Source organism: Pelodiscus sinensis, chromosome 1 (genome assembly GCF_052426305.1).
Source record: "Pelodiscus sinensis isolate ZL-2025 chromosome 1, ASM5242630v1, whole genome shotgun sequence".
In the NCBI taxonomy this organism is placed as follows: domain Eukaryota; kingdom Metazoa; phylum Chordata; order Testudines; family Trionychidae; genus Pelodiscus; species Pelodiscus sinensis.
Window position 1 is genome coordinate 4,649,297 of NC_143052.1, and position 22,977 is coordinate 4,672,273.

Consider the following 22,977-nt stretch of genomic DNA (forward strand, 5'->3'; position numbering starts at 1 on the left):
CGGTCCCGGGGTCCCTGGTTGAAAACCCCCCCAGTCCTGTGAGCCGCAGTGCTGAGGGAACCGCTGGTGTGTTCACGCGCGTGGTGCACGGTGCTGGGCTGATGTGGTGCCTGTTGGGGCCTTTTCACAGGCCTGGCTCTCAGCGGTTCGCCTGCCACGGATATCCCCTCGTGTCCCACGAGCCCACGGCGCTTACACCCCCTGCCCCCGTGCAAGCAGGCCCAGGCAGGGCGGGTCTGGTCACCGCCCTCGCTGCGTGGGCCAGTCTCCCTGCATGGGGAGGCCTGGGCAGCCCAGAGGCCCAGGGGATGGGCCACCCCCCAGCCAGAAGTCAAGGCCTAGACACTTGCCCCTGGGTACGGCTTTTATTGCTGTGGGCGTGGCTGGCCCAGCCGCCACCGCTCTACTGAATACACCGGCCTGCGCCCCATCAGAGGGGGGCGCAGAGGCAGTGCAGTCAACACCTGGTACCTCTCCGGGCCAGGGGGGCACCCGGAGCCCCCCACCCCGGCACAGAGCTCAGCTTCCGGGTGCTGAGCAGGGCTCACATGGGTGCCAGCCTGCGGGCCCAGCAACAGGGGTTCAGGGGCAGCCAGGAGGCCAGGCATGAGGGTGAGGGGCCTGGCCTGCTTCCTCCAGAGGCACTGTGGGGAGAGGGCTCGGCCGGGGGCCCGGTGGGGGGATGCGGGGAGGACAAGGGGAGACAGGGCTTTGCCCCCACCCGTGGCCGGGGGGTGTCTGGACGGTGCCAGGCTCCCGGTGGCTGTGGGGGGCAGGCAGGGCCAGGCGCCCCACGGCCGGGGGGGGTCCAGACTCCCCACGGGGTTAACGCCCGGGTTCAGCGGTTGCCATGGACGACGCGGGGGCAGGCCCGGGGCAGGATGCAGCGGGCATCGTGCTCCACCAGCCCGGCGGGGCACTGGCACCCGGGCACGCAGGCCTTGGAGCAGCGCGACGCGACGGCCCCCAGCGGCTCCTCCTGGTTGTAGCACGTCCTGGGGCAGGGCGGGCCGCACTCGGCGAAGACGTAGCCTCGGTCCTGGGGGCAGCCCACGGCTGGGGGGAGACGGGGGAGTCAGGGCCCGGAGCTGGGGGGAAGAGGGGGAGGGCGGGGACCGACCCCAGCACCCCGGGCTCAGCCCCAGAGTGAGAAGCCACCGCTCCCCCCATGCCCATGGGGCTGCCTCAGTTTATCCAGGGGCCTGCACCTGCCCCTTGCTTCTCCCCATCTGAGCCAGCACAGAGCCTGTCCCGCAGGAACCCCCCGGACCAACAGCCCACTACCCGGCAGCACAGGGAGGACGGGAAAGGGCTGGACCCCCCCGCCCAGCAACCCACCCCCCGGCAGCATGGGGAGGATGGGGCAGGACCGGACCCCCCCGCCCAGCAACCCACCCCCCGGCAGCATGGGGAGGATGGGGCAGGACCGGACCCCCCCGCCCAGCAACCCACCCCCCGGCAGCATGGGGAGGATGGGGCAGGGCCAGACACCCCCACCCAGCAACCCACCCCCCGGCAGCATGGGGAGGACGGGGCAGGGCCGCCCCGCTCCAGCCCAGCAGCCCACCCCCCGGTAGCATGGGGAGGATGGGGCAGGGCCAGACACCCCCCACCCAGCAACCCACCCCCCGGCAGCATGGGGAGGATGGGGCAGGACCGGACCCCCCCACCCAGCAACCCACCCCCCGGCAGCATGGGGAGGATGGGGCAGGACCGGACCCCCCCGCCCAGCAACCCACCCCCCGGTAGCATGGGGAGGATGGGGCAGGACCGGACCCCCCCGCCCAGCAACCCACCCCCCGGCAGCATGGGGAGGATGGGGCAGGGCCAGACACCCCCACCCAGCAACCCACCCCCCGGCAGCATGGGGAGGACGGGGCAGGGCCGCCCCGCTCCAGCCCAGCAGCCCACCCCCCCAGTAGCATGGGGAGGATGGAGCAGGACCGCCTCCCCCCCCAGCCCAGCAACCCACCCCCCAGTAGCATGGGGAGGACGGGGCAGGGCCAGACCTCCCCCCAGCCCAGCAGCCCACCCCCCAGTAGCATGGGGAGGACGGGGCAGGGCCAGACCTCCCCCCAGCCCAGCAGCCCACCCCCCAGTAGCATGGGGAGGACGGGGCAGGGCCAGACCCCCCCCCAGCCCAGCAGCCCACCCCCCAGTAGCATGGGGAGGACGGGGCAGGGCCAGACCCCCCCCCAGCCCAGCAGCCCACCCCCCAGTAGCATGGGGAGGACGGGGCAGGGCCAGACCCCCCCCCAGCCCAGCAGCCCGCCCCCGCAGTAGCATGGGGAGGACGGGGCAGGACCAGACCCCCCCCAGCCGAGCAGCCCGCCCCCCCAGTAGCATGGGGAGGACGGGGCAGGGCTGCCCCCCCAGCCCAGCAGCCCGCCCCCGGTAGCATGGGGAGGACGGGACAGGACCAGACCCCCCCCAGCCCAGCAGCCCGCCCCCCCGGTAGCATGGGGAGGACGGGGCAGGACCAGACCCCCCCCAGCCCAGCAGCCCACCCCCCGGTAGCATGGGGAGGACGGGGCAGGACCAGACCCCCCCCAGCCCAGCAGCCCACCCCCCGGTAGCATGGGGAGGACAGGGCAGGGCCGCCCCGCTCCAGCCCAGCAGCCCGCCCCCCCAGTAGCATGGGGAGGACGGGGCAGGGCCGGCCCCCCAGCCACTCACCGCAGAGCGTGGGCGAACGCCAGTGCAGGGCCAGCCCGGCGCGGCGGCACAGGGCGGCGTAGGCCTCCAGCGCGGCGCACAGGCCCTCCTCGGCGCCAGCCCCACAGGCGCACAGGTCGTAGACGCAGGCGGCGAAGAAGGGCTCCGGGGGCACCAGGGGGTGGCAGGGCTGGAAGGGCCCCGCCGTCAGCACCTTGCAGCGGGCGTTGGCCTCCTTGCGGGCCCGGTAGCCGGCCTCCTTGCAGGGGTCCACGTCCCGCCCCTCGGCACACGGCCCGCCCGTGCCATTGCGGCTCCGCACCTGCCCAGGAGACACCGTCAGCGCGGGCAGGGGGCATCGCCTGCCCGCCCCCACCCTGGAGCTCCCCATGGGCTGTGGGGAGTGGAAGTAGGGGCTGGGAGGCCAGCGCCCCAGGGTGGCACTAGGGGGCGCTCTCCTGTGCTGGCCCCTACGCCTTGGCAGGGCACTAGGGGGCGCTGTGCTGCAGGGCGCAGCAGGGGGCGCTCTCCTGTGCTGGCCCCTACGCCTTGGCTGGGCACTAGGGGGCGCTGTGCTGCAGGGGTCAATGGGGGGGTAGGGGCCTGGCCGGAGGGGTGGGGAGGGAGCTGGCTGGGGTCAATGGGGGGGTAGCGGCCGGAGGGGTGGGGAGGGAGCTGGCTGGGGTCAATGGGGGGCAGGGGCCGGAGGGGTGGGGAGGGAGCTGGTTGGGGTTAATGGGGGGGGTAGGGGCCGGAGGGGTGGGGAGGGAGCTGGCTGGGGTCAATGGGGGGTAGGGGCCAGAGGGGTGGGGAGGGAGCTGGCTGGGGTCAATGGGGGGTAGGGGCCGGAGGGGTGGGGAGGGAGCTGGCTGGGGGTCAATGGGGGGGTTAGGGGCCTGGCCGGAGGGGTGGGGAGGGAGCTGGCTGGGGTCAATGGGGGGGTAGGGGCCTGGCCGGAGAGGTGGGGAGAGAGCTGGCTGGGGTCAATGGGGGGGTAGGGGCCTGGCCGGAGGGGTGGGGAGGGAGCTGGCTGGGGTCAATGGGGGGTAGGGGCCGGAGGGGTGGGGAGGGAGCTGGCTGGGGTCAATGGGGGGGGTAGGGGCCTGGCCGGAGGGGTGGGGAGGGAGCTGGCTGGCGATAATGGGGGGGTAGCGGCCGGAGGGGTGGGGAGGGAGCTGGCTGGCGATAATGGGGGGGTAGCGGCCGGAGGGGTGGGGAGGGAGCTGGCTGGGGTCAATGGGGGGGGGGGGCGTAGGGGCCTGGCTGGAGGGGTGGGGAGGGAGCTGGCTGGGGTCAATGGGGGGGTTAGGGGCCGGAGGGGTGGGGAGGGAGCTGGCTGGGGTCAATGGGGGGCAGGGGCCAGGCCGGGGGGCAGCCGCAGGGCCTGGCTCTCTGCCACCAGCCCCCCCTCACCCTCCAGCTGTTGCCGAAGGCGGCCTCGGAGCGGGCCAGCTGCCCCGCGGGCAGGCGGGTGTCGTCCTCCGGGAGCCCGTTGAAGTTGCCGCACAGGCCACAGGTGCGGCCTCGGTAGGTGCCGGGCACGCTGAGCTCCAGGTGCGAGCGCCCGCTCCACAGGACCTGGGGGGAGAGGGCGGATGGGCAGGGCCCCCAGCGTGCGGGCACAGAGCCCAGCCAGCCACCAGGCACCGAGACCTGCACAGGTGCCCATCACCCTGGCATCTGGCCATTCCCCTGGCCAGGCCAGCGCCGGCTGTGGCTCTGCAGGGAAGGCCTGCCATGCCACGCCCCCCCAGACAGCGACAGGGCGGGGGCCCCAGTCCCGGCGGTTACCTTCACCCCGAGGCGGGTGCTGAGCAGGACGGCGCGGGCCTGGCGCTCCACGTAGAGGTGCGGCTCCCGGAGGAAGGGCAGCGCCACTGCCCGGCCGTCCACCTGGCGGGGGGAGGCAGGGCTGAGAGGCTGGGGTGTGTTTGCCCCGAGCTCTGGGCCCGGGCAGGGGGCCCCTGGGGGCCGGGGCTTTGCCGAGTCGGGTGACGCTGCGCGGGAGCCGGTGGGAAGTTTGTCATTGAGGGACCTAACCTCCATGAATCTAGGCAGGGGGCCGTGGACAGGGGGCCGGGAAGGGGTTGCCGTGGGCAGGGGGCCATGGACAGGGGGCCGGGAAGGGGTTGCCATGGGTAAGGGGCTGGGAAGGGGTTGCCGTGGGCAGGGGGCCGTGGGCAGGGGGCCGGGAAGGGGTTGCCGTGGGCAGGGGGCCGTGGGCAGGGGGCCGGGAAGGGGTTGCCGTGGGCAGGGGGCCGTGGGCAGGGGGCCGGGAAGGGGTTGCCATGGGCAGGGGGCCGTGGGCAGGGAAGGGGTCGCTGACTCGTCCTGACATGGGAGGCGACCTGTAAGCTGGCAGCTAGTTCCCTCCCTGCTCAGAGCCTGCCCCAGGCCCCGTGCGCTCCGCCCAGCCTCCCTAGGACCGCACCCGGGCCCTGCGTACCCCCAGCCAGCCTGGGCCCCAGGCCCCGTGCGCTCCGCTCAGCCTCCCTAGGACTGCACCCGGGCCCTGCGTACCCCCAGCCAGCCTGGGCCCCAGGCCCCGTGCGCTCCGCCCAGCCTCCCTAGGACCGCACCCGGGCCCTGCGTACCCCCAGCCAGCCTGGGCCCCAGGCCCCGTGCGCTCCGCCCAGCCTCCCTAGGACGGCACCCGGGCCCTGCGTACCCCCAGCCAGCCTGGGCCCCAGGCCCGGTTCTGCCCCAGGCAGCGGGGGAAGAGGCTCAGGGGCCGTGGGCATCCGACCCGGCCAAGGTTTCCATCGCACCTTGACCAGCCAGTCCTGCAGCAGCTGCACCACAGTGTCCCCCATCCGCACCGTCACGTCCTTGGTCCAGGCCACGCCCGGGCGGCCACGGTCCTCATTGGTCACATGGATGCTGGGGGCAGGAGACGGGCAGGAGTCAGTAGGCCGGGCGCCGGGGGGAGACTTTCCCCACTAGGCCAGGGACACAGCTAGGATAGGACCCAGGAGTCCTGGCTCTCAGACTTTTTCTGCTCTACCCACTAGGACCCACTCCCCTCCCAGAGCTGGGACCGAACCCAGGAATCCTGGCCCCCAGCTCTTACTCCTGGGCCGCCCTCCCCCCGCGTCTGCCGTGCCCCCTCTCACCTGAAGTCCCCGCCCTGGCAGTCCTGGGCCAGGACGTAGGTGCAGGTGCCCTGGAAGTGCAGCAGCCGCCCGTCGAAGGTGCGGTAGTGCGGGTCGCCGAAGGCCAGGCAGGTGGCGGGGCGGGGCAGGCAGCGAGGGCAGCAGGTGCCCGGCACCAGCGTGGGCATCTCGTCCTGGCCAGAGGGGGCCGTTAAGGAAACCCAGGTGCCCCGTACTGGCTGCCCCCTTCCATCCGCCTGCCTGCCCCCAGCATGGCCATGGGGCGCCGTGGGCCCGCTCCCGGCGCAATAAAACCGACTTTCCCGGCCTGGACCGTGCCCTGATAGGCTGCTCCAAGGACACTAGCGCCCCCCATGGGCCGGAGAGGCAGGTCCGACCAGCGTGGAGGCGGAGCCAGCTGCCAGCCCGGGAGGGGAGGGGCCTCGCCGGGACTCACCGCGGCGCAGGCGGCCGGGGGGCAGCGCTGGCTCCGGCAGTGCACCTCCCCGGAGACGCAGGAGCAGGTCGTGCAGGCGTCCACCGGCCAGTGCGCGCCGGCCTGGTACCGCTGGCCCTGGTAGGAGCAGGAGCCGTCCGGGTCTGGGGCAGAGGATGGAGCCAGCAGTGTGGGGAGCCCCCAGGACCTCAGGACGGTGGCCAGGGCCAGGCAGGATCTGACAAGGTGGCAGGCCAGGCACGGTGCCCGGTCTGCCCACCCTGCTCCGCTTAGATGGCGCGGGAACACAGAAGGCGCCACTGGCTGCTGTGGAGTGTGTGGAGGGCCCCTTCCCCAGCTCTGTGCCTCAGTTTCCCCACTCCGTGCCTCAGTTTCCCCACACTGGCCAGCCTCACGCAGCCGAAGGTGCCAGTCTGTGCACAGCCTGTTTAACCTCCGTCTCAGGGGCCCCCGCTGCAATGCTGGGCCGCCCTCTGGGATCTGCCAGCCAGGGGTTGGCGCCGTGCTGGACACCCCCCTCGTGCCCTAGCCTGGCGTCTCTGAACCCCTGGCCCCTGGGGTCCTGAGCCCAGCGAGCCTGCCGGGAAGAGCTCCTACCTTGGCACTGGTAGCAGCACGAGCCGGGCATCCGCACCCTCCGCAGGCCGCCCTGGCACTGGACGGGCGCGCACTCCGCGATGTGGCACTCCACGTGGCCCCGCTGCGTGGCAGAGACACCGGAGCGGAGTCGCACCCGCCCTCGGGCCGGGCACGGCCCCCTGGTCTGCGCCCCCCGGGCCAGGTGCCACGTGGCCCCGCCAGAGACCCCGGCTTCCCCTCCAGTGTCCATAGGGGGCCCCAAGCAAAGCCCCTCTCTGCCCGGCCCCTGGGAAATCGCAGTGCTGGCTGGCGAGAGAGGGAGGGACACAGACATGCCAGGCCGGGACGGGGGGGGGGGGGGGAGGGGAGCCCCAGGGCAAGACACGCTGAGCCAGGGGTGGGGGCTGGGGGCGCTGGGGGCGCTGGGCCTCACACTGCAGGTGCAGCTGATGCAGTTGTCCTCACTGTCGGTCCAGCTCTCCCCGTCCGCCACACGGCGCTCGCCAGCCTCTATCACGCACCCTGCAAGGGCGGGGGGGGGGGGTCAGCCGCTGCCCCCAGACCTCCCTGCGACCAGGGAGGGAGCAGCATGGTTCCCAGGGAGCCCCACGATGGGCTGGGGGGAGGGTGCGGAGCAATGCTCCCTGTAAGCGCTTCCATCCATGTGTGGAATATTTTTTTTCTACGTGTACTGAAGCATGTGCGGCTGTGCACCGCCAGGAGAAACAAAAAGCCCAGCTAGGGGCGCTCTGGGGGCGCTCTGCCAATCAGCCGGGCGGCCTTGGAATCTCCCCCGAGCGGCCGCCCACGTGCCCAACTTACAGGGACCACTGGTGCTGACTGGTTCCTCGTTGTCACTAGGCTTCAGAGTTATCGGCCCGGGATGGGCAGGGCTCAGAGCTAGCGCTGCGCTGGCGGTCTGCAGGGTGCCTGGACAGACCGCACGGGGGTTCACCCAGCTCCCCTTGGCTCAGCCAGCGTCCCTGCCCTGGGCCCCCCTGGGCCTGGCCTGGGCTATCCCAGAAGGGGAGGCTGCCCAGCTCCGAGCACCCCAGCTGCAGGGCTCCATGCCCAGCTGGTGCTGCCTAGAGCACAGGGATCCCCAGATCCCAACCTCCCACTGCTCGGTGCCCCGCCCCCCAGCAAAGCGTGCCCATCGGCGCGGCGTCTGGGCACTGGCCATACGTCACCGTCGCAGACGGGGCAGCAGGCGCCCTGGGGGGTGAACTGCTCGGCCGGCGGGCAGCTGAGCGGCGGGCAGCCCTGGCGCACGCACACCCAGGTGAGATCCTGCAAGGAGAGGTGAGGGGGCTGGGATGCAGCCAGGGCGTGTGCGCCCGCCTGGCACCCGGCCGCGACACGAGCACACGCCCGCACAGGCACACGGGACGGGCCCTGGCCCACTCCCTCCACACACACGGGGGGCGGCCGTGTGCCTGGAACTGCCTCCCCGATTTTCTCTTGCTGCCGGCAAGGCAAAGGAAGCCTGGGGGGCCAGATAGTCAGCCAGATGGGGCTTGGAGAGGAGGCGAATGGCTTGTTCTATGCTGCCCTGCCCCGCCCCAGAGGTGGCTGCATGGTGGGGCCGAGCAAGGCATCCTGGGCTGCGAAGGGCTGAGAGCAGGTCTGGGGCTTTCCTCCCCGAGGTGCAGGGGCGGGGGGCTGATCACACACCGGGGCCAAGGCTGCTGCCCGGTGAAGGGACGGAGTTGCCCAGGCCTTGTACCTGGCACCGGCAGGTGTGACAGGGGTCGTCAGCCGCTGGCAGCTCCCTCCCGGCCAGCTCGGCCGTGCACTGGGTCAAGGCCTCTGCAAGCACAAAGGTAGCGGGGCGGGGATGGGGGGTGAGATGTGACAGCCCCACCCCGCCCCGCCCCACCCCACCCTGCCTGCCTGGGGGGGCCAGCACCAGACGACTGCGACAGGAACGGACCAGTAGTCCCGTGATCACTCGCTTGTTACAGTCACTGGTTGCTTTGTTGTGCTGTGTGCCGTTCCTACTGTCCTATGCTGCCCTGCAGTGACGCTGTGTGTCCGTGCCTCAGTTTCCCTGGGCACTGCAGCACGAGGAGGGGGAGGCCAGGCATGACTCACTGGGGAAGTCTGTTCAGTCTCTCACGGCAGCCAATTACACCTCGGGCCTGGAAGCAGGACAAGGCAGGAGACGGGGCAGCTTGGGGCGGGGGGAGAAGGGAGCCTAGTTGGCTTGGGGGGCCGGGGCAGGGGCCCTGGGCTGGGGTTCTGGGCCCCCCTTTCCCAGAGGTGGATGGTACTGGCTGCTCCTGGTTCCTGTGACAAGGCATCTGGGTGACGCTGGGTCCCTGGGAACCCACACACCTTCTGTTCTACCTGCCGGCTGAATCTCACCCCTGGGTGCGGGTGGGGGTGCAGGGCCGGGGACTCCCCCACACTCCCTGACACCAACCAGTGAAACGCAGCCCAGCCCTGGCCTCGCACAGCAGGGGGCGCTATGGGGAGGGTTTCCTGGCTATTCCAGTCCAGCCCAGTCCAGCAGGGGGCGCTATGGGGAGGGTTTCCCGGCTATTCCAGTCCAGCCCAGTCCAGCAGGGGGCGCTATGGGGAGGGTTTCCAGGCTATTCCAGTCCAGCCCAGTCCAGCAGGGGGCGCTATGGGGAGGGTTTCCAGGCTATTCCAGTCCAGCCCAGTCCAGCAGGGGGCGCTATGGGGAGGGTTTCCAGGCTATTCCAGTCCAGCCCAGTCCAGCAGGGGGCGCTATGGGGAGGGTTTCCAGGCTATTCCAGTCCAGCCCAGTCCAGCAGGGGGCGCTATGGGGAGGGTTTCCTGGCTATTCCAGTCCAGCAGGGGGCGCTATGGGGAGGGTTTCCTGGCTATTCCAGTCCAGCAGGGGGCGCTATGGGGAGGGTTTCCAGGCTATTCCAGTCCAGCCCAGTCCAGCAGGGGGCGCTATGGGGAGGGTTTCCAGGCTATTCCAGTCCAGCCCAGTCCAGCAGGGGGCGCTATGGGGAGGGTTTCCTGGCTATTCCAGTCCAGCAGGGGGCGCTATGGGGAGGGTTTCCCGGCTATTCCAGTCCAGCCCAGTCCAGCAGGGGCCGCTGTAGGGCAATGGGGGGGGCGGGAATTCCGGGCTGGTCCAGCCTGGCGCTGCTAGTGCAGGATATTGTGGGGGGTGGGGCATGGGCAGGATGTTCCGGGGCAATGCCCGCCCCATGCCGTGCCCTGGTGGAGTGGCCCTGCCAGTAAGGGGCACAGTGGGGGTGTGGGGCTGGGGCAGGGTGTTCCGGGGCAATGCCCTCCCCATGCAGTGCCCTGGCAGACCGGCCCCGGCCCGCGCCAGCAGGGTACTCACGGGCACAGGTGGCGCAGCACTGGTTCTCCCCGGGAGGCTGGACCTGGCTCCGGGGGCAGCCCACCAGGCTGGGGCACGGCCTGCGGTAGCAGCGCACCTGCGGCCCCCCGAACTCCAGCAGCTGCAACAAACGGCAGCAGCCAGGCCGGTTACCGTCCTGCCTCCCACCCCCCCGGTCTTCCCCCCGCAGCCCAGGAATGGACTAATCCTCCCCCAGGTGGGGAGCAGCCCCCCAAAGCCCCGGCGCCCCCAGGCAAGAGGCCCTGAAGAGCCCCTCCGGGGGGGAGGGGAGCAGTGTCCCCCCGCTTACCTCACAGGTGCAGATCTCGCAGGGGTCCAGCGAGGGCTGGAAGGTCTCCCCGGGGCGGTATGGCCGGCCCTGCACCACGCAGCCTGCGGAGAAAACCCACTCAGAGCACTGCGGGGGGGCCTGCTCCCCGAGCCTGGCTCCCACCCCCTCCACTAACCACTAGCCCCCGCTCCCCTCCCAGAGCCAGAACCCAGGAGTCCTGGCTCCCACCCCCTCCACTCTAACCACTAGCCCCCGCTCCCCTCCCAGAGCCAGAACCCAGGAGTCCTGGCTCCCACCCCCTCCACTAACCACTAGCCCCCGCTCCCCTCCCAGAGCCAGAACCCAGGAGTCCTGGCTCCCACCCCTTCCACTCTAACCACTAGCCCCCGCTCCCCTCCCAGAGCCAGAACCCAGGAGTCCTGGCTCCCACCCCTTCCACTCTAACCACTAGCCCCCGCTCCCCTCCCAGAGCCAGAACCCAGGAGTCCTGGCTCCCACCCCCTCCACTCTAACCACTAGCCCCCGCTCCCCTCCCAGAGCCAGAACCCAGGAGTCCTGGCTCCCACCCCCTCCACTCTAACCACTAGCCCCCGATCCCCTCCCAGAGCCAGAACCCAGGAGTCCTGGCTCCCACCCCCTCCACTCTAACCACTAGCCCCCGCTCCCTTCCCAGAGCCAGAACCCAGGAGTCCTGGCTCCCACCCCTTCCACTCTAACCACTAGCCCCCGCTCCCCTGCCAGAGCCAGGGACAGAACCCAGGACCAGACGCTTGGGGGGAGGGGCAGGTCTCCGGCCTGTGCTGAGCGGGGGCAGAGGTTCTGGTCCAACCTCTGGCTCTACGATGCCGCAGCCCCCTGCCCACCGTGCCCCCTCCGGCGTGGGCACCCACCTGTCGGGCATGCGGCCTGCGGGCACCGGGTGAGCAGGGGGTGAGGCTCACGCCGCCGCCACGGTCCTTCCCGCAGGCCGTCCGGCCCCCCGGGCACTAGTCACCCCATATGGACCCACGGGAGTCGCCCGCCCTCCAGGGAGGGAAACGGGCCATTGCTTGGGGGCGGAGTTATGCAGATGACCTCTCTTAAAGGGGCAGGCGCACGGCCCGGGGCGCAGGAGGTACCTTGGCAGCGGGGGCAGCAGTCCCCGGGCTCCGTCACCCGGTGGGCGCAGGTCAGCGGGGGGCAGGGGGCCGTCACGCAACGCACCTCCCCGCCCTGGGAGGAGAGCAGCACAGCTGTCAGCAGCGGGGGAGGGGTCTGATGCCCGCCCCCACCTGGGCACCGGTGACCCAAACCAGCCCCACCCCCAAGCATCAGGGGGTATCTGTCCCCTCCCCAGAGCCAGTTCCCTCTGCCCCTAACGCTGCCCACACTCGGTGGCAGGCCCAAGCAGACCGGGGGGGGGGGGGGACCGGCGGGGGGCAGCGAGGCCCCGGGAGTGAGGGGGGGGCAACAGGGAACACTGGACACAGGGGGATCCACTCTGTCACCCTCCCCCCCTCCCCCCCACTGTGTTCCCCTCCAGCCCTCCCACCCCCGCTCCTTTGCCTCCTCCCCTCCCCTCTGTGCCACCCCCCCCCCCACCCCGCCCCAGCCCCATGGCTCAGGGGGTCTCGGAGCGGGCCCAGCCTGTGTGGGGTGCCCCCCTTGCTGCCCCCTGCCCAGCACTGGGGAGGAGTCGGGGGGCCAGCTGGGGGCCCGGAAACAGGGGGATTCTAGGGGGTCTCACCACACAGGAGCACCGCTGGCAGGGGTCTGTCGGGGACGGCCAGTGTGAGCCCTCGGGGTGCTCCTGCCCCCCGTGCCGGCACTCTGAGAGAGGGGGGGGGTCAGAGCCCTCCTGGCCTGCCACCCCCGGCCCACTGCCCCGGACAGCACCCGCCCCTTTGCTTCCCTGTCCCCTTGGCTGTGCCCTCCTCCAGCCCCCCCTCCCGCTGTGCCCCCCTTCTCCCGTGCCTTTGCCTCCCGACCCCACTCCTGCTGTGCCCCTCCTCCGGCCCTCCCCCCCCCGTACCCCTCCCCTCACACCTTTGCCTCCCCACCCCCTCCCCCCCACTGTGCCCCCTGCCGGTGTGGGGAATAGGTGCCAAGCCCAGAGGCCTGGGTGCTGGGCACAGCCCCACGAGGCAGCGGTCTCCTCACCTGGACACTGGGGGCAGCAGCGGCCCGGGCGCTGGACGGGGCTGGCGCAGGGGGCCGGGGGGCAGAGGCCGGGCACACACGTCACCCTGCCATCCTGCGGGATGAGAGCTGGTGGCATCACACCCAGCCGGGCCAGGGCCGGGGAGGGACGGACACCCCCTGGAGCCAGCAGCCCACCCCCTGGGCCCCCCGCGCAGAGGAAGTCGGTGCCAGGACTGTGAGCCCCCTCCCTGTGCGCCACTGGGCTCCTCCCCAGAGCTAGCTGCTGTCCCGAGGGGCGCAGGGAGCCCCCGGGCCCAGCCCCCCGACCGGCAGGGAGGAGAGTCAGGGGGCGACAGGGACGCAGCGTAGCACAGACGTGTCAGCGCAGGAGCGGCCAGCACTGTCCTGGGGGGGGGGGGGCGCCCCTAGAGCCCTGCCCCTCCCCCTGCACCCCCAAGCCAGCCCAGACACACACACTCTCAGCAGTCCGGCCCCTGCTTCCTGGGTGTCACCTGTTCCCCCCCACCTCAGCCATCTGGTGCAGAGCCCAGGGAAACTGAGGCACGCCCGGGGGTTACTGCAGGGTCGTGGAACGCACATGCCTCGGAACAAAGGGGTAAGCCCCGCTGGGCACAACTGTGTGGGGACCGCTCACCAGGCAGGGGCAGAGCCTGGGGAAACTGAGGCACGCACGGGGTTTACTACAGGGCCGTGGAACGCACACGCCATGGAACAAGGGGGGTAAGCCCCGCTGGGCATGGCTGCGTGGGCAGCGCTCACCAGGCAGGCGCAGCGGCGGCAGGCGGCGCGGGGGTCAGGGAACCGCTCTCCGTTGCCGCACGCTCGCCCGTGGAAGCTGCAGCCATCGCATGTGGGGCAGTCGCAGGGGCCGGCGGCTGGGTGGGGGCAGGTCACCTCGGGGCAGGGCAGGGGCTCGCAGGACACCTCTCCCCGCTGCAAAAGAGGGCACTGCATGTACCCAGCCTCCCCCCCGGCTCCCTGTGCCCCCTGGGACGGTACCCAGCCCCCCCGGCTCCCTGTGCCCCTGGGGCGGTACCCAGCCCCCCCCGGCTCACTGTGCCCCCTGGGGCGGTACCCAGCCCCCCCGGCTCCCTGTGCCCCCTGGGGCGGTACCCAGCCCCCCCGGCTCCCTGTGCCCCTGGGGCGGTTCCCAGCCTCCCCCCCCCCCCCGGCTCCCTGTGCCCCCTGGGGCGGTACCCAGCCCCCCCGGCTCCCTGTGCCCCTGGGGCGGTTCCCAGCCTCCCCGCCCCCCCCGGCTCCCTGTGCCCCCTGGGGCGGTACCCAGCCCCCCCGGCTCCCTGTGCCCCCTGGGGCGGTTCCCAGCCTCCCCGCCCCCCCCGGCTCCCTGTGCCCCCTGGGGCGGTACCCAGCCCCCCCGGCTCCCTGTGCCCCCTGGGGCGGTACCCAGCCCCCCCGGCTCCCTGTGCCCCCTGGGGCGGTACCCAGCCCCCCCCGGCTCCCTGTGCCCCCTGGGGCGGTACCCAGCCCCCCCGGCTCCCTGTGCCCCCTGGGGCGGTTCCCAGCCCCCCCCGGCTCCCTGTGCCCCCTGGGACGGTACCCAGCCCCCCCGGCTCCCTGTGCCCCCTGGGGCGGTACCCAGCCCCCCCGGCTCCCTGTGCCCCCTGGGGCTGTGCCCATCGGCCCTGCCCTACCCCCGCTCGTGGGCACGTACCAGGCAGCGACACTGCTCGCAGCGCCTGCCGGGGGCTGGGAAGGTCTCTCCTTCCGCGGGGTCCCGGCCCTGGAAGTGGCAGCCTGGCACGAGGGGAGGGGAGGGACTGAGTGGGGGAGACCAGCCCCTGGCACTGTGACCCCCAGCGCCACATTCCCCCCAGTCGGACCCCCCCAGATCCCGAGTCACACCCCCTGCCAGGAGCCCCCTGGCACCCGCTGATCCCAACTCCTGCCCCCAGCCCCTGCCCCCACCTCCGGCTCCGCTCTGGGGCAGGCCGGCCCCCCCACGGGCACGGGGACTGGCCAAGCCAGCCCAGCCCGTCAGTACCCAGCCGGGCCCTGCAGCACCCGCGGGCAGTGGAAACGGAGCTGCCAACCGGCTCCCACCCCATGGATCTGCCCAGGGCTGGGCCAGCAGAGGCTGTGGGTCGGGAGCGAGGGGCACTGGGGGCTGTGGGTCGGGAGGGAGGGGCACTGGGGGCTGCGGGTCACGAGCGAGGGGCACTGGGGGCTGCCGGTCGGGAGCGAGGGGCACTGGGGGTCGGGAGCGAGGGGCACTGGGGGCTGTGGGTTGGGAGCGAGGGGCACTGGGGGCTGCCGGTCGGGAGCAAGGGGCACTGGGGGTCGGGAGCGAGGGGCACAGGGGGCTGTGGGTCGGGAGCGAGGGGCACTGGGGGCTGTGGGTCGGGAGTGAGGGGCACTGGGGGTCGGGAGCGAGGGGCACGGGGGGCTGCGGGTCGGGAGCGAGGGGCACTGGGGGCTGGGGGTCGGGAGCGAGGGGCACTGGGGACTGGGGGTCGGGAGCGAGGGGCACGGGGGGCTGCGGGTCGGGAGCGAGGGGCACTGGGGGCTGGGGGTCGGGAGCGAGGGGCACTGGGGGCTGGGGGTCGGGAGCGAGAGGCACTGGGGGTCGGGAGCGAGGGGCACGGGGGACTGGGGGTCGGGAGCGAGGGGCACGGGGGACTGGGGGTCGGGAGCGAGGGGCACGGGGGACTGGGGGTCGGGAGCGAGGGGCACGGGGGACTGGGGGTCGGGAGCGAGGGGCACGGGGGGCTGTGGGTCGGGAGCGAGGGGCATTGGGGGCTGCGGGTCGGGAGCGAGGGGCACGGGGGGTCGGGAGCGAGGGGCACGGGGGGCTGCGGGTCGGGAGCGAGGGGCACTGGGGGCTGTGGGTCGGGAGCGAGGGGCACTGGGGGTCGGGAGCGAGGGGCACGGGGGGCTGTGGGTCGGGAGCGAGAGGCACTGGGGGTCGGGAGCGAGGGGCACTGGGGGCTGCCGGTCGGGAGCGAGAGGCACTGGGGGTCGGGAGCGAGGGGCACTGGGGGCTGCCGGTCGGGAGCGAGAGGCACTGGGGGTCGGGAGCGAGGGGCACGGGGGGCTGTGGGTCGGGAGCGAGGGGCACTGGGGGTTGGGAGCGAGGGGCATTGGGGGCTGCGGGTCGGGAGCGAGGGGCACTGGGGGCTGCGGGTCGGGAGCGAGGGGCACGGGGGGCTGCGGGTCGGGAGCGAGGGGCATTGGGGGCTGCGGGTCGGGAGCGAGGGGCACTGGGGGCTGGGGGTCGGGAGCGAGAGGCACTGGGGGGCTGCGGGTCGGGAGCGAGGGGCACGGGGGGCTGCGGGTCGGGAGCGAGGGGCATTGGGGGCTGCGGGTCGGGAGCGAGGGGCACTGGGGGTCGGGAGCGAGGGGCACTGGGGGTTGGGAGCGAGGGGCACTGGGGGGCTGCGGGTCGGGAGCGAGGGGCATTGGGGGCTGCGGGTCGGGAGCGAGGGGCACTGGGGGTCGGGAGCGAGGGGCACTGCGGGTCGGGAGCGAGGGGCATTGGGGGCTGCGGGTCGGGAGCGAGGGGCACTGGGGGTTGGGAGCGAGGGGCACTGGGGGTCGGGAGCGAGGGGCACTGGGGGTCGGGAGCGAGGGGCACTGGGGGCTGCGGGTCGGGAGCGAGGGGCACGGGGGGCTGCGGGTCGGGAGCGAGGGGCACTGGGGGTTGGGAGCGAGGGGCATTGGGGGCTGCGGGTCGGGAGCGAGGGGCACTGGGGGCTGCGGGTCGGGAGCGAGGGGCACTGGGGGTCGGGAGCGAGGGGCATTGGGGGCTGCGGGTCGGGAGCGAGGGGCACTGGGGGCTGCGGGTCGGGAGCGAGGGGCACTGGGGGTCGGGAGCGAGGGGCACGGGGGGCTGTGGGTCGGGAGCGAGGGGCATTGGGGGCTGCGGGTCGGGAGCGAGGGGCACTGGGGGCTGCGGGTCGGGAGCGAGGGGCATTGGGGGCTGTGGGTCGGGAGTGAGGGGCATTGGGGGCTGTGGGTCGGGAGCGAGCGGCACGGGGGGCTGTGGGTCGGGAGCGAGGGGCACTGGGGGCTGCGGGTCGGGAGCGAGGGGCACGGGGGGCTGTGGGTCGGGAGCGAGGGGCACGGGGGGCTGTGGGTCGGGAGCGAGGGGCACGGGGGGCTGTGGGTCGGGAGCGAGGGGCATTGGGGGCTGCGGGTCGGGAGCGAGGGGCGCTGGGGGTCGGGAGCGAGAGGCACTGGGGGGCTGCGGGTCGGGAGCGAGGGGCACGGGGGGCTGGGGGTCGGGAGCGAGAGGCACTGGGGGGGCTGCGGGTCGGGAGCGAGGGGCATTGGGGGCTGCGGGTCGGGAGCGAGGGGCACTGGGGGTCGGGAGCGAGGGGCACTGGGGGTTGGGAGCGAGGGGCACTGGGGGGCTGCGGGTCGGGAGCGAGGGGCACTGGGGGCTGCGGGTCGGGAGCGAGGGGCATTGGGGGCTGCGGGTCGGGAGCGAGGGGCACTGGGGGTCGGGAGCGAGGGGCACTGCGGGTCGGGAGCGAGGGGCATTGGGGGCTGCGGGTCGGGAGCGAGGGGCACTGGGGGTTGGGAGCGAGGGGCACTGGGGGTCGGGAGCGAGGGGCACTGGGGGCTGCGGGTCGGGAGCGAGGGGCACTGGGGGCTGCGGGTCGGGAGCGAGGGGCACTGGGGGTCGGGAGCGAGGGGCACTGGGGGCTGTGGGTCGGGAGCGAGGGGCACTGGGGGCTGCGGGTCGGGAGCGAGGGGCATGGGGGGCTGTGGGTCGGGAGCGAGGGGCAATGGGGGCTGCGGGTCGGGAGCGAGGGGCATTGGGGGCTGCGGGTCGCGAGCGAGGGGCACTGGGGGCTGCGGGTCGGGAGCGAGGGGCATGGGGGGCTGTGGGTCGGGAGCGAGGGGCATGGGGGGCTGTGGGTCGCGAGCGAGGGGCACTGGGGGCTGTGGGTCGGGAGCGAGGGGCATTGGGGGCTGCGGGTCGGGAGCGAGGGGCATTGGGGGCTGGGGGTCGGGAGCGAGAGGCACTGGGGGTCGGGAGCGAGAGGCACTGGGGGTCGGGAGCGAGGGGCATTGGGGGCTGGGGGTCGGGAGCGAGAGGCACTGGGGGTCGGGAGCGAGAGGCACTGGGGGTCGGGAGCGAGGGGCATTGGGGGCTGCGGGTCGGGAGCGAGGGGCACTGGGGGTCGGGAGCGAGGGGCACTGGGGGTTGGGAGCGAGGGGCACTGGGGGGCTGCGGGTCGGGAGCGAGGGGCACTGGGGGCTGCGGGTCGGGAGCGAGGGGCATTGGGGGCTGCGGGTCGGGAGCGAGGGGCACTGGGGGTCGGGAGCGAGGGGCACTGCGGGTCGGGAGCGAGGGGCATTGGGGGCTGCGGGTCGGGAGCGAGGGGCACTGGGGGTCGGGAGCGAGGGGCACTGGGGGTCGGGAGCGAGGGGCACTGGGGGCTGCGGGTCGGGAGCGAGGGGCACTGGGGGCTGTGGGTCGGGAGCGAGGGGCATTGGGGGCTGTGGGTCGGGAGCGAGGGGCACTGGGGGCTGCGGGTCGGGAGCGAGGGGCACTGGGTGCTGCGGGTCGGGAGCGAGGGGCATGGGGGGCTGTGGGTCGCGAGCGAGGGGCATTGGGGGCTGCGGGTCGGGAGCGAGGGGCACTGGGGGCTGTGGGTCGGGAGCGAGGGGCATTGGGGGCTGCGGGTCGGGAGCGAGGGGCACGGGGGGCTGCGGGTCGGGAGCGAGGGGCACTGGGGGTTGGGAGCGAGGGGCACTGGGGGTCGGGAGCGAGGGGCACTGGGGGCTGCGGGTCGGGAGCGAGGGGCACTGGGGGTCGGGAGCGAGGGGCACTGGGGGCTGTGGGTCGGGAGCGAGGGGCATGGGGGGCTGCGGGTCGGGAGCGAGGGGCATTGGGGGCTGTGGGTCGGGAGCGAGGGGCACTGGGGGCTGCGGGTCGGGAGCGAGGGGCACTGGGGGCTGCGGGTCGGGAGCGAGGGGCATTGGGGGCTGTGGGTCGGGAGCGAGGGGCAATGGGGGCTGTGGGTCGGGAGCGAGGGGCACTGGGGGCTGCGGGTCGGGAGCGAGGGGCATTGGGGGCTGCGGGTCGGGAGCGAGGGGCATTGGGGGCTGGGGGTCGGGAGCGAGAGGCACTGGGGGTCGGGAGCGAGGGGCATTGGGGGCTGCGGGTCGGGAGCGAGAGGCACTGGGGGTCGGGAGCGAGGGGCATTGGGGTCTGCGGGTCGGGAGCGAGGGGCATTGGGGGCTGGGGGTCGGGAGCGAGAGGCACTGGGGGTCGGGAGCGAGGGGCATTGGGGGCTGCGGGTCGGGAGCGAGGGGCACTGGGGGGCTGTGGGTCGGGAGCGAGGGGCACTGGGGGTTGGGAGCGAGGGGCACTGGGGGCTGCGGGTCGGGAGCGAGGGGCACTGGGGGCTGTGGGTCGGGAGCGAGGGGCACTGGGGGGCTGTGGGTCGGGAGCGAGGGGCACTGGGGGCTGCGGGTCGGGAGCGAGGGGCACTGGGGGCTGCGGGTCGGGAGCGAGGGGCACTGGGGGCTGTGGGTCGGGAGCGAGGGGCACTGGGGGCTGCGGGTCGGGAGCGAGAGGCACTGGGGGTCGGGAGCGAGGGGCATTGGGGGCTGCGGGTCGGGAGCGAGAGGCACTGGGGGTCGGGAGCGAGGGGCATTGGGGTCTGCGGGTCGGGAGCGAGGGGCATTGGGGGCTGGGGGTCGGGAGCGAGAGGCACTGGGGGTCGGGAGCGAGGGGCATTGGGGGCTGCGGGTCGGGAGCGAGGGGCACTGGGGGGCTGTGGGTCGGGAGCGAGGGGCACTGGGGGTTGGGAGCGAGGGGCACTGGGGGCTGCGGGTCGGGAGCGAGGGGCACTGGGGGGCTGCGGGTCGGGAGCGAGGGGCATTGGGGGCTGGGGGTCGGGAGCGAGGGGCATTGGGGGCTGCGGGTCGGGAGCGAGGGGCATTGGGGGCTGGGGGTCGGGAGCGAGGGGCACTGGGGGTTGGGAGCGAGGGGCACTGGGGGGCTGCGGGTCGGGAGCGAGGGGCACTGGGGGGCTGCGGGTCGGGAGCGAGGGGCACTGGGGGGCTGTGGGTCGGGAGCGAGGGGCACTGGGGGTTGGGAGCGAGGGGCACTGGGGGCTGCGGGTCGGGAGCGAGGGGCACTGGGGGCTGCGGGTCGGGAGCGAGGGGCACTGGGGGGCTGCGGGTCGGGAGCGAGGGGCATTGGGGGCTGGGGGTCGGGAGCGAGGGGCACTGGGGGTTGGGAGCGAGGGGCACTGGGGGGCTGCGGGTCGGGAGCGAGGGGCACTGGGGGCTGCGGGTCGGGAGCGAGGGGCACTGGGGGGCTGCGGGTCGGGAGCGAGGGGCACTGTGGGTCGGGAGCGAGGGGCACTGGGGGCTGTGGGTCGCGAGCGAGGGGCACTGGGGGGCTGTGGGTCGCGAGCGAGGGGCACTGGAGGCTGTGGGTCGCGAGTGAGGGGCACTGGGGGGCTGTGGGTCGCGAGCGAGGGGCACTGGGGGCTGCGGGTCGGGAGCGAGGGGCACTGGGGGCTGCGGGTCGGGAGCGAGGGGCACTGGGGGCTGTGGGTCGCGAGCGAGGGGCACTGGGGGGCTGTGGGTCGGGAGCGAGGGGCACTGGGGGGCTGCGGGTCGGGAGCGAGGGGCACTGTGGGTCGGGAGCGAGGGGCACTGGGGGCTGTGGGTCGGGAGCGAGGGGCACTGGGGGCTGTGGGTCGCGAGCGAGGGGCACTGGGGGGCTGTGGGTCGGGAGCGAGGGGCACTGGGGGGCTGCGGGTCGGGAGCGAGGGGCACTGTGGGTCGGGAGCGAGGGGCACTGGGGGCTGTGGGTCGGGAGCGAGGGGCACTGGGGGCTGCGGGTCGGGAGCGAGGGGCACTGGGGGCTGCGGGTCGGGAGCGAGGGGCACTGGGGGGCTGGGGGTCGGGAGCGAGGGGCATTGGGGGCTGGGGGTCGGGAGCGAGGGGCACTGGGGGTTGGGAGCGAGGGGCACTGGGGGGCTGCGGGTCGGGAGCGAGGGGCACTGGGGGCTGCGGGTCGGGAGCGAGGGGCACTGTGGGTCGGGAGCGAGGGGCACTGGGGGCTGTGGGTCGGGAGCGAGGGGCACTGGGGGGCTGTGGGTCGGGAGCGAGGGGCACTGGGGGTTGGGAGCGAGGGGCACTGGGGGCTGTGGGTCGGGAGCGAGGGACACTGGGGGGCTGCGGGTCGGGAGCGAGGGGCACTGGGGGTTGGGAGCGAGGGGCATTGGGGGCTGCGGGTCGGGAGCGAGGGGCACTGGGGGGCTGCGGGTCGGGAGCGAGGGGCATTGGGGGCTGGGGGTCGGGAGCGAGGGGCACTGGGGGCTGCGGGTCGGGAGCGAGGGGCACTGGGGGCTGTGGGTCGCGAGCGAGGGGCACTGGGGGCTGCGGGTCGGGAGCGAGGGGCACTGGGGGCTGTGGGTCGGGAGCGAGGGGCACTGGGGGGCTGTGGGTCGGGAGCGAGGGGCACTGGGGGGCTGCGGGTCGGGAGCGAGGGGCACTGTGGGTCGGGAGCGAGGGGCATTGGGGGCTGCGGGTCGGGAGCGAGGGGCACGGGGGGCTGCGGGTCGGGAGCGAGGGGCACTGGGGGTTGGGAGCGAGGGGCACTGGGGGTCGGGAGCGAGGGGCACTGGGGGCTGCGGGTCGGGAGCGAGGGGCACTGGGGGTCGGGAGCGAGGGGCACTGGGGGCTGTGGGTCGGGAGCGAGGGGCATGGGGGGCTGCGGGTCGGGAGCGAGGGGCATTGGGGGCTGTGGGTCGGGAGCGAGGGGCACTGGGGGCTGCGGGTCGGGAGCGAGGGGCACTGGGGGCTGCGGGTCGGGAGCGAGGGGCATTGGGGGCTGTGGGTCGGGAGCGAGGGGCAATGGGGGCTGTGGGTCGGGAGCGAGGGGCACTGGGGGCTGCGGGTCGGGAGCGAGGGGCATTGGGGGCTGCGGGTCGGGAGCGAGGGGCATTGGGGGCTGGGGGTCGGGAGCGAGAGGCACTGGGGGTCGGGAGCGAGGGGCATTGGGGGCTGCGGGTCGGGAGCGAGAGGCACTGGGGGTCGGGAGCGAGGGGCATTGGGGTCTGCGGGTCGGGAGCGAGGGGCATTGGGGGCTGGGGGTCGGGAGCGAGAGGCACTGGGGGTCGGGAGCGAGGGGCATTGGGGGCTGCGGGTCGGGAGCGAGGGGCACTGGGGGGCTGTGGGTCGGGAGCGAGGGGCACTGGGGGTTGGGAGCGAGGGGCACTGGGGGCTGCGGGTCGGGAGCGAGGGGCACTGGGGGCTGTGGGTCGGGAGCGAGGGGCACTGGGGGGCTGTGGGTCGGGAGCGAGGGGCACTGGGGGCTGCGGGTCGGGAGCGAGGGGCACTGGGGGCTGTGGGTCGCGAGCGAGGGGCACTGGGGGGCTGTGGGTCGGGAGCGAGGGGCACTGGGGGGCTGTGGGTCGGGAGCGAGGGGTACTGGGGGCTGTGGGTCGCGAGCGAGGGGCACTGGGGGGCTGTGGGTCGGGAGCGAGGGGCACTGGGGGCTGCGGGTCGGGAGCGAGGGGCACTGGGGGCTGTGGGTCGCGAGTGAGGGGCACTGGGGGGCTGTGGGTCGGGAGCGAGGGGCACTGGGGGCTGCGGGTCGGGAGCGAGGGGCACTGGGGGCTGTGGGTCGCGAGCGAGGGGCACTGGGGGGCTGTGGGTCGGGAGCGAGGGGCACTGGGGGGCTGCGGGTCGGGAGCGAGGGGCACTGGGGGCTGTGGGTCGCGAGCGAGGGGCACTGGGGGGCTGTGGGTCGGGAGCGAGGGGCACTGGGGGGCTGTGGGTCGGGAGCGAGGGGCACTGGGGGCTGTGGGTCGCGAGCGAGGGGCACTGGGGGGCTGTGGGTCGGGAGCGAGGGGCACTGGGGGGCTGCGGGTCGGGAGCGAGGGGCACTGTGGGTCGGGAGCGAGGGGCACTGGGGGCTGTGGGTCGCGAGCGAGGGGCACTGGGGGGCTGTGGGTCGCGAGCGAGAGGCACCAGCAGAGATCAAAGCCAGGCAGGCAGGAGGCCATGGGGATGGGCTCACCCTGCCCTGGGCTGTGGTGGGGGAGGTTTTCAAGGCAGCAGTGGGGTCGGTGAGGGGGGGACGTCCGGGGGGCTCACGGGGCTGTCACCGCCCAGACTCCCCGGAGAGGGGGGACCAGCAGGGATCGGGGCTCCTGCCTCCTGGGCACAGCACCCGCCAGGCAGTAGGACGGAGCCGGGCGGGGCAGCGCGGCGACACCCCACATTGCTCTTCTGCGGGGAGAGACGCGGGTCCCAGCCCGGCACCGCCCGGCTCCCGCCCCCACCCCCGCTCTAATCACTAGACCCCACTCCCCTCCCGGAGCCCGGGCTCCCAGCCCCCCCTCTACCGCCGGCTGTGCTCAGGGCCTTCCGGGGGCCAGCCCCTCACCCTTCCTGGGCAGGGAATGGGGCGTGGGTGTCCCGGTGACACCGTGGC

At 74.1% G+C, this 22,977-nt stretch overlaps 1 protein-coding gene across 2 annotated transcripts in view; it reads right to left on the reverse strand.

Annotated features, from left to right (window-relative positions):
* Window positions 1-350: 350 nt before the first annotated feature.
* Window positions 351-22,977, reverse strand: part of KCP (kielin cysteine rich BMP regulator) — a 28,389-nt gene continuing 5,762 nt past the window's right edge. Inside the window, exons 6-23 of one of the 2 annotated variants that reach the window (XM_089777962.1) lie at window positions 14,218-14,300; window positions 13,305-13,478; window positions 12,543-12,636; window positions 12,130-12,212; window positions 11,522-11,615; window positions 10,422-10,504; window positions 10,112-10,232; window positions 8,510-8,592; window positions 7,974-8,073; window positions 7,217-7,305; window positions 6,802-6,904; window positions 6,205-6,347; window positions 5,769-5,941; window positions 5,424-5,535; window positions 4,447-4,548; window positions 4,069-4,233; window positions 2,677-2,977; window positions 351-1,056 (exon numbers count right to left, since the gene is read on the reverse strand). In XM_089777962.1, the coding sequence (XP_089634088.1) occupies window positions 839-1,056; window positions 2,677-2,977; window positions 4,069-4,233; window positions 4,447-4,548; window positions 5,424-5,535; window positions 5,769-5,941; window positions 6,205-6,347; window positions 6,802-6,904; window positions 7,217-7,305; window positions 7,974-8,073; window positions 8,510-8,592; window positions 10,112-10,232; window positions 10,422-10,504; window positions 11,522-11,615; window positions 12,130-12,212; window positions 12,543-12,636; window positions 13,305-13,478; window positions 14,218-14,300 (2,321 nt within the window). In that variant the 3' untranslated portion in view covers window positions 351-838. The remainder of the gene's footprint in view (window positions 1,057-2,676; window positions 2,978-4,068; window positions 4,234-4,446; window positions 4,549-5,423; window positions 5,536-5,768; window positions 5,942-6,204; window positions 6,348-6,801; window positions 6,905-7,216; window positions 7,306-7,973; window positions 8,074-8,509; window positions 8,593-10,111; window positions 10,233-10,421; window positions 10,505-11,521; window positions 11,616-12,129; window positions 12,213-12,542; window positions 12,637-13,304; window positions 13,479-14,217; window positions 14,301-22,977) is intronic. The other variant, XM_089777963.1, reaches the window with a different exon arrangement.